Source organism: Diaphorina citri, unplaced genomic scaffold, assembly GCF_000475195.1.
Source record: "Diaphorina citri unplaced genomic scaffold, Diaci psyllid genome assembly version 1.1 scaffold71, whole genome shotgun sequence".
NCBI classification, from domain to species: domain Eukaryota; kingdom Metazoa; phylum Arthropoda; class Insecta; order Hemiptera; family Psyllidae; genus Diaphorina; species Diaphorina citri.
Genome location: NW_007377508.1, coordinates 370,211 through 380,059, shown reverse-complemented (window position 1 = coordinate 380,059; position 9,849 = coordinate 370,211). Strand labels below are relative to the sequence as shown.

General features: G+C 37.7%; 1 protein-coding gene across 1 annotated transcript; it reads right to left on the bottom strand.

Moving 5' to 3' along the window:
• Positions 1-511: 511 nt before the first annotated feature.
• On the bottom strand, positions 512-8,756 carry LOC103520801 (glycosyltransferase 25 family member-like). The gene is made up of 6 exons (XM_017448707.2): positions 8,736-8,756; positions 8,036-8,181; positions 7,539-7,596; positions 7,058-7,188; positions 6,396-6,603; positions 512-522 (listed from the first exon to the last, which is right to left on the bottom strand). Exons 1-5 carry the CDS (start codon positions 8,754-8,756, stop codon positions 6,396-6,398), a joined length of 564 nt encoding a protein of 187 aa, XP_017304196.2. The 3' UTR covers positions 512-522.
• Positions 8,757-9,849: the final 1,093 nt, after the last annotated feature.

Sequence of the window (9,849 nt, the reverse complement as noted above, 5' to 3'; positions counted from 1 at the left end):
CTCTCTCTCTCTCTCTCTCTCTCTCTTTCACTCCCTTCCCATCCCCTCTCTTTTTCTAACACATTCACATAGCAGTAACTCTTTTTAGCTCGCGCGAGGGAACTTATTTTATGGGTCATATATAGTTTTTGGGCCATACTTAATTGTCTAGTTTTTGGGTTAATGTTTTGGAGACGTCCGCAAACATGGAATAAAGAAGGTTGACGTTGACTACAAGTATAATGTGCTAGGGATATGAAATGTCTGTTGATATGAGGGATGAGATTAACTTTTCTCAATCCCTATAAATTTAATAGCATTTTCCGGTTGATTTGGAAAAAAGCCTAGGTAAAACTTTTTTTTTCTTTACTTTGTTCTTTTTACCGGTCTCTGATTTCTATTACTCTGTTTAGTGTTCCTTTCTGTTTCTTTTTCCTGTTTTATTTTACCCCTGGGAATTAGAATTAAAGTTTCGAGCCTTATAAAACTGAGAAAGAAACCTTTTTGTCCTTGTTCAGTATATCCATCTCTCTCTCCCATTCCCTCTCTCTCTTTCACTCCCTTCCCCCCTCTCTTTTTCTAACACATTCACATAGCAGTAACTCTTTTTAGCTCGCGCAAGGGAACTTATTTTATGGGTCATATATGTATAGTTCTCTAGTTTTTGGGCCATACTTAATTGTCTAGTTTTTGGGTTTATGTTTTGGAGACGTCCGCAAACATGGGATAAAGAAGGTTGACGTTGACTACAAGTATAATGTGCTAGGGATATGAAATGTCTGTTGATATGATGGAAATTCTATAGGAATGGTTTAATTGCTCGTTTCCCTTGTCCCGATTTGCTGTACCTCTGTGTTTCTTTACTTCCGTTGTTTCTTGTCCCCTACTCCTCTTCTCTTTGTCCCCTTACCTCCTTATCCCCTACCCTTCATCTTCATCATCGGTTTCAAGAACAATTACAATCCTTATTAAAGCCAGCATGTGCTGGGTCAGGAGAACAAGGTTTAAAAGATCCGTTTCAAGTCCCCCCCCCAAAAGAACCCTCTTGCATATGAGCATATTGAGCATACATACAAACATAGTAGATAATAAAATTGTCCCTATTAGCTGAAACGTCACGATGTCACGAAGCTTTTTCGTCAACAAAAGCTTCATCTTAGTCAATACCCATGTGATGACAAAATTTCATGTTGCCCATTACCTACACTTGAATTTTATTATTCTAATGATTTCTATGATACCTTCCTTATTAGGTATCATAAAAAGAAAGAGAATGCAGTTCCTTTGTAAATAATAATAATAATAATAATAATAATAATAATAATAATAATAATAATAATAATAATAAAGTGCTGTCGTGCTTTTTAAACCCGGAAATTGGAGCTTTCTGAGGAATCCGCAAGACTAGAAAATGTCATTTTTTTAATGATCTACAATGGTAGAGAGAGAGAGAAAAAAAAGAGAGAGAGAGAGAGAAAGAAAGAGAGAGAGAGAGAGAAAGAAAGAGAGAGAGAGAAAAAGAGAGAGAGAAAGAAAGAAAGAGAGAGAGAGAGAGAGAGAGAGAGAGAAGCGTTCAAAGAGCGAACGGTTTACTTCTCTACCGCTTGTAGTGTAATATTTACAACAACATAAATTCTAAAATGAAGACAGCAAAAAGACAATATTATTCTTAAGATTCTAAAGGAAATATTCAATTGCAAATTGCAATAAAAAGCGAGACCGGAAAATATACAACGTTTGGAATATAGATTGTATTGAATTTTAGACGAAGATGAAGCGGTAATTGAGAAATACTGGAGGAGAAGAATTTGGGGGGAAAGCAAATATGGTGGATGAAGAAGAACAAATAAGATAGGGAGAGAAAACAATAGTAGAAAGCTGAACAGGATAGAAGAGGAGGGAATGAGAAGGGGAAGGGGAAGAGAGGTATTTTTTAATCAAAGCTGTCTCAGACAGGGTGATTCAGACAGACTGATACACAGAGAAAAAAAAAATACTAAGACCAGCCACTCACTATCAGGTACACCTGATCAGGTTTGTTTTTGATATTTTTTTTTTATCTCTAAAATAAACTTAGAAGTAAACAACGTCTTTTCTTGAAGAGACTTAAAAAGATTTTTCAGACTCGCCTATTAAAACAAAGGCCTTTTCTAAAGAAATTGAATTGTCCTGACAGTAGGTATGTAGGTACCAGGTGCCTGGTACCTACTTCCTAAAGTCTATGTATTTTTCATTAATTTCTTTATTGACTGAAACTCTGAAACATCGCCAGTTTAGGTCCCTAAGGCTAATCGTATTTAAAAAATAACTCAAAGAAGCTAATGTGCTTAAAGTAGTCCGATTTTTTTGTTGGCCAGAGTGGGAAAAGGGTTTAGCATATACGTATTAAGGTATTCATCTTTTTTTCGACCTTTTTGAACATTTTCTTTTGGTAAATAAATTTCATTTTCAATTTTCCAAATGACGTCGGAGTCACTTGTAGTCTGAGATGTGGTGGATTTTTTATGTTTCCGCCCAGCATCTGCGGATGGAAGGAAAACTAAATTCCTCCCAATAGCCGAAAGTTATGATGACACAAAGAGGTCTGCAATAGTCTGCATACTCTTCTAGTCTCCCTACACAGCCGTGTATTGAACTCTGGATACAATATCATTATTGTGCTACCGAGACCCCATTGTTCTGCCTAGTTGGGGGATAACTCTGTAGATTCCACAGAATTTGAAAAACATTTAAGCTCCAGACAATCCCAAATCCCTACACACAATGCCCTATTTCATAATGTGGGGATTTTTTTTTTTATCCCGGATTAGGATATCAGGAGGGATGCACATAAAACGATCGCCCTTGGATTGTCCAGAAATATTTTAGAGGCGAAATTATCTAAAGTCTAAAGGACCTGCTGTTCAATAAGGTTTAAATAAGGGTTTCACATAAAATAAGTATAGGCGAACAGTTTTCTGATACTGACTACCTAGAATCCTTTTTTCTTCGAGATTTGGCAATGTACCAACAGTACGAGTAGTCTAGCATGAAATCGCCCAAATATGTAAGTTATAATGAATAGTGTGTACCCTATAAGGCTTTCATAACTCACGTCTAGACTGAATAGAAATACCTCATCTTCCCTAGACTCACATATGATATTTTGGACCAAAAAAAAAAAAAAAAAAAAAAAAGAACAAAAAAAACTAGAATTCTACTTCTGTCAGGGTTATTTAAAGAATTTCATGCAACCCGGTTGCTGGTGACATTCTATGTTGACAGGAATGATGGATTTAATCAAATGTTGCAACGCAACACTTTCCCTCAATCCCTCCCTAAACGTTCACAAATCAAAGCTGTGACAGTACAAACCTTGAAAAGAATGATTAAATAATTGAAAAAAAACCTCTTCCCTGTCCAGATGAATTCATTTCAGTTCAAATCTGTTGTTTTGAAGGCTTTAGTACTGTGGGTTAATCCAGGGTCCAGGATTTTTTGTGGTTACCAAATTACCGGAAAGTTTGAATAAATAATGTGATTTTCACTGTGGGTAAAGGTATACCCAGCCAGTCTAGTAAGCTTAGTTGGTAGTGCGTCTGCCTTGTAAGCGCTAGGCCGTGGGTTCGATTCCCGCCCGGGGCGGATTTTATCCTGATGGGATAATGTTTGTTCTCAGAACGGCTGGCTTTCTCCTATCCTGTCTTCCTTCTCTCTTCGATTTCGGGACGATAAGACCATAGCAGTTACAGTTTCCTCTGTCAAACCTCTTAAAAAAACCCATTGTAATAGCTACTGAAAAGTTTACATGTTGTATAGGTATGTATAATCGTGCATTTACAGTTCATAATTAGAGGGCCGGATTTTCATTTTCAGCGCCCCTAGACTCATAAAATTTACCACCCCTGTGGTGTGGGTAAGGAGAGGTTATTGATATAATTCGTGTGCCCCTAGGCTAGGCTAGGCTCAGGCCTAGTGGGCCTCGGCATGATTCCTCCTCTGATTACACCCAAAGACCCCTTCTTCCCTTGGTCGATGAAAAGTCAAACATGATTACAAGTGCCAATAAATTCCAACAACTTACAAGTACTCGAAAATTGTAACAATAATGTAAAAAACACGTGTACTTTCTGACATGCAACAACATCATAATGCTCGCCGAAATTTTTCGAAAAAAAGGACACAAAATATGTTATAATATGCGGGCAGGAAGAGAGCTCTTAAATTTTACGTCCCCTACATGCACTGGGAGGGTTCAACCTTTTTCGTGTGCTAAACAAAGGTTTCTTCCAGCAGAATCTAGCTAAAAAGTTACTTGTATACCCATAAATAATGAATTTAGTGTGGTGAAAAAAAGTGTTCTTTCTTCTTTCAGTAACTTAAATTTTCTGCTAACTTTTTTTTTCTGTGAGGGAAAAGTTTTTATTTATTCTTATGGGAAAAGATATGTTTTTCCTCCCCCACCCAGTTAGTATACATAGATGTAGGTAGGTAGTTAGTTACCGACTTATGTTTTCTCGTACCTATAAATTTCAAGGCAGATCAAAGAAATGGGAAAATGTAGAGTGAAGTTTATTTTGGTCTGAAAATCTGACCTTTAAAATGAAGAGCCGTTTACGAGATCTCTATTAATATTACATACACTTTAATCCAATTTATTATTAGTATACAAGGTTAAAATAAACATGAGAGAGAGAGAGAGGGAGGGAGGAAGAGAGAGAGGGAGAGAGAGAAAGAGGGAGGGAAAGAGAAGTCAACAAAAACTCGGATGAAACACAATATCAATAAGGCAGAGAAAATGTTGACATTTTCTTGGTGAGGTTTAGGTCGGTTACGGAGCCTTATTTTCACAATGGAAGAGAGGTTGAGATTCCGTTATTTTGGTGTTTAATTGGGTGTAAAAATATAATTCAGAAAAAACCCATGCGAGATAAAGCGGGATTTAGCTTAACCTCAAATGGGGGCTAGCATGTCTCTTTTTGCCCATCTGATAAGGAACATAGATAGGCCGGCTTGCTACGACACAGACACGTACTAGATTTAGATAACATTCAAACATTTCTGTTAATAAAAACAAAATAAAATGGTCCTGAAATGTTTTCTGTTCATTTTAGCACATGGTGTGAGATAATCAAATCTAATGTCCTGTGTTGTTTAATAATGACTATTTGAAGCTCTTTCATACACTGGCCCCATTGTGAACTGACAACTCGAAAATTACCTACTGTTCAAATAAACGACAGTTTTTCTTCTTACATTATTTTCCGCCTTTCTGTTAATAAAAACAAAATAAAATGGTCCTGAAATGTTTTCTGTTCATTTTAGCACATGGTGTGAGATAATCAAATCTAATGTCCTATGTTGTGTAATAATGACTATTTGAAGCTCTTTCATACACAGGCCCCATTGTGAACTGACAACTCGAAAATTACCTACTGTTCAAATAAACGACAGTTTTTCTTCTTACATTATTTTCCGCCTTTTTTTACATTTTCTTCCTTTTTTTCACCTTTTAGTTTTTTCCCTTTGTATTTTTAGGGTCCTTGGGGTTTTCACTCTTTCTGTTTCAGTCTGACCCTCTCTTTTTGTCTGTCCCTCCCTCCCCTCACTCTCTCCCCCTCCACATTCTCCCTACATCTCTCCCTTTCTTCATCTTCTCTCCTCCCCTTCTCTCTATCTCTATCCATTTCTCCCTTCTTATCTTTGTCTTTTTTTTCCATCTCTAACTCGTTCACTCTTCCATATGAACTCAAGCTAAAAGCAATGTTTTTACCTTCGGAGATATTCAATATATTTCCTCACCTCGGTCTCATGGGTATTACGCCATACCTTTGTGGTATTACGTTTCATTATTCGGTCACGTTTCATTACGTTTCATTATTCGGCTCTCATTTCAGAGCAAGATTGATGAAAAGGAGAAGAAAAGCCACCATATTGTGTCAAACATACATATCAGTTTCTCTTGCTTGTTGACGATGTTGCTATGTATTTTACATCGTTGAGAGTTCTAGAGAGAGAGAGAGAGAGAGTGAAAGTGCTAGGCCGCAGGTTCCATTCCCGCCCGGGGCGGATTTTATCCTGAAGTTATAAGGTTCATTCTCGGAACGGCTGGCTTTCTCCCATCCCGTCTTCCTTCTCTCTTCGATTTCGGGACGATAAGACCTTAGCAGTTACAATTCCCTCTGTCAAAATGAAATTCAGTGACCGATTTTAAAGGTAACTACACTATAGTGGAACAATGAAATCTAGAGTTACTAGGACCTAGTAGGTACTTACTCTGGATGTTTTATAGCAATTACAGTTCCCCCTGTCAAACGATAAGACCTTAGCAGTTACAATTCCCTCTGTCAAAATGAAATTCAGTGAACTCCGATTTTAAAGGTAACTACACTATAGTGGAACAATGGAACCTAGAGTTACTAGGACCTAGTAGGTACTTACTCTGGATGTTTCCCAGACAGGAGGGGTAGGAACTCGTCCACGGGAAGTAGGTTACTCAGAGGCCGAGCTTGAGTGAGCTTGCGCGCACCCTGGCGGCTTAGTAAGTAACCTAGCGTCCAGTAAGAATAGCTAGCTTCCACCAGATAGCGCGAGCCAGACACCCAGGTATCTGGCTTCTCAGATAACTTCTTCCTACCCAGGTAGCTGAAATGGAAATTGAGTAGGGTTAAGGCCCGTTCCCACTTGTCGTTTGGAAAAAAAAATCGTGTTGTGCGTAAGTAGGAACACTCTCATTTAAATAAAGGCCTTAATGTTCTTGAGGTGGCTAAGGCCAAAGAGTAGCGCGGAAAGCATAGAGCTTTATGCTTTGAGCTCTATGCGGATTGAATTCGTCCTTCCCTCTACAAGCTCCTTTATCTCTCTCAGGGGTTTCCAACTGGCGGGCCACATGTGGCCCGCGAAGCTTTTTGGGATATGTACAAACATACCTAAATGTTAGTTTTCTGCTACAATAAGGGGGGGTGCTCCCCTATGTACATATGTGGCCCGCGAAGGACCTCCCAATGTAGCATGTGGTCCGCATACACATAAAAGTTGGAAACCCCTGCTCTATCTCTATACTCACCGCTCTACTCTGTTTTTAGCTCATTTCACTTACATCAAATCCCAGGCTGGAAGCGTCTTCGTCTTCAGTTCTTTCAAGATGGTCGCCAACTTCTGTCTGAAGAAGGATTCGAACCTGACATCATCTTCCAATACCATCACAATGTCATGATTATTGTCTACAACCTGATAAATAAGTCAATATTATAAATGCTTCAAGTACAAGTAGGTAGGTACTAGGTACTTATGTAAGTATAACTTGAAAGAAAATAAATAAAGTAAAGGTCCCCAGACTACAAGCAGAGTATTAACTTGGTTCAAGAGTTAAACTCTTGCAAATCTGATTGGTTGATTTTTGAATTAAACTTGAACTTATCAAGTTTCAAGTCGGGTTGTGGTTACGGGCAGATGTTATTTTTATATGAACGCCTTGAAACTTGCAAAGTATGCAATACACAAAGCATTTTTAGAAATTCCCCTCTGTTTTCATTCTTATTTCTGGACCCTATTAGGTAACAGGGTGACACTCAACTTACTTCATTCCAAATGTTGTAGTGACTGAGGAAGCACCCGATTTCACCCTTCTTCATCGGTCTGAAATCAAGAAGTAAAATACATATTAAAAATAGTACTTGTGATCTTAAGGTACGTCAATCAATATCAATATCAATTTTATTTGTACAAATATACAATTGTATGTGGTACAATGTTAAGGCTAAGTACTAATTTAAACTAAAACTAAATCTATAATAGGTATCTAATATAATAATACAGCTGTAATAAATAAGCCCACCGTGTCTGCCATAATAAATGTATATGCTATATGATGTGCAGGTAGGTAGTAGATAGTGTGAGACGAGGTTAGAGGTGTGAAGTGTGAGCACCCTTAAAATAGACGTACAAAGGCCCTAAAAATGTGGGAGCTCCACTTGACTATTAAGGGGATTGGATTACCGGGAAAAAAGTTATGATGAACGATGGTAAACTATTCAATAATAGATTTCAAAATGTTGTCAATACTTTGCATACTCACCTCTTATGATAAGGATCCGCATATCCTGGTAGCATTGTGATGCCCAGGTCTGCCAAACTAGTATCATTGAGTTTCCTGAAACAGAGGGAGGTAATCAGTATAAGTATATCGTATAAATATATCACGAAAATCCCACTGAGGCTTAGCTGTAGGGGCAAATAGTCCTAAAAGTTGGGTTAAGCTTATACAAATCTACGATGTGCCCACTTTCCTCCTCACTTCCACAGAAGTGAGCTGAATGTAAATCCGGCATGAAAAGTAGCAAAGATGATAGATAAATAGGAGAAGGAGGAGGAGGTCAAGGATAAGAGGGAGGACGAGGAAGAAAAGATAGTAAGAAGGAAACTATATTAGGAGTATAAATACGAGGAAAGAAATACGAAGAAAATTTTGGCATCGAGTTGGGAAAAGAAAATGTTGGACGTAAACTGGGTCACAAGATTTGCATTGGAGTTCAGGAGGACAACAAGATGCTCATAAAACAAAACATCTCCTTAATATTGCAGATTACAGTTTGAATCAGAGCAGAATAAAAACAAAACTCTACAGTAAAACTCTGCATTTCACTTACAACGAACCCCTAACCCTAAGACTTGGAAGAACCCGAAAAAGACTGATTGATAGAATTACCAAATGGTACAAAATCAGAAAGCCAAGAGGAACCGCAGAGAGCTGGATCGAATTTGACCAAAATCGAGACCTCTGAAGAAGGCTGGTTCATGGAGGTCTTGGGCCCTCGCAGCCTGTCAGAATCCAGCAGTAAGTAATTAGAGCAGAATAGAGGCACACTCCCAGCTAGCCAGCCTAGCTTAAGCTATAGTTAGCTTGGAAGGTTCACGCCCAGTCGAAGTGGGAACTTTATACCAAACAGATAAGGCTCGTTCTCGGAACGTCTTGATTTCTCCAATCCTGTACCCCTCTTGACTAGAGGATGATAAGACCTAATTTGTTACAGTTCCCTTTATGAAACCTGAAAAAAAAAACTCTATGCCGAATACCTATTTAGGGTGATTGCGTTTAACTCAATTTAGAGTTTTGATAGTAGATCCCTTAGAACTAGGGTGGCTCCGCTTCTGATGTATCCCATAAATAGAACACTCACCCAAAAGAAATTTTCTGTTGTATAATTTCTTTCCAATCCAAAACAAGACGAAAGTTTTCCACAGCCAAGTTCAAAAGCATCCAATACAGGAATGCAATATCTTAACTTCTCATTTTGTATGCAAAAGTTACAAGATAAGATTTTTCTTTCTCCTTTTTAAAAAGTTGGATACTTTTGCTTTACCTCCAGTGTCTTGGAAAAAATTCGATGAAACATTACTTAGTAGAAGACGATACAAGATAATGAAGAGAATTCTTAAATAATAGAGATAAGAGGGTGTAATACACTAAACTTTAGTTTAATTAATGTTCCAACTAGTACGATGGTATCATCTCAAATTTGAGCTGAACTGTCGATAAGATTAGTAGAAAGTTCACTTGAAAAAGGAAGAAAAAAACTAATCCCTCAGATAGGAAAGTGTTAATGGCAATATTACAATGTTCTTTTTCGCCAACATTCTATTACTTTTATTTACGGACACTTACAGGAGATAAGATTAGTAGAAAGTTCACTTGAAAAAGGAAGAAAAAAACTAATCCCTCAGATAGGAAAGTGTTAATGGCAATATTACAATGTTTTTTTCCGCCAATATTCTATTACTTTTATTTACGGACACTTACAGGACCATTCTAGATTTCAAGAGCTATTTCCAACAAACTTGCACATTTAAGATAGTGGGAAGAGTTGGTAAAGTTTTTAAAGAATCGTCTTT

Excerpts from the sequence above, each read along its gene's own strand:
- LOC103520801 (XM_017448707.2), bottom strand. The coding sequence starts at position 8,756 with ATGAACCAGCCTTCTTCAGAG. Across the intron at positions 8,182-8,735 it reads TGAACCAGCCTTCTTCAGAG|CTAAGCCTCAGTGGGATTTT; the intron begins GTCTCGATTTTG and ends TTGCCCCTACAG. Across the intron at positions 6,604-7,057 it reads CTTCCAGCCTGGGATTTGAT|CTACCTGGGTAGGAAGAAGT; the intron begins GTAAGTGAAATG and ends TTTCCATTTCAG.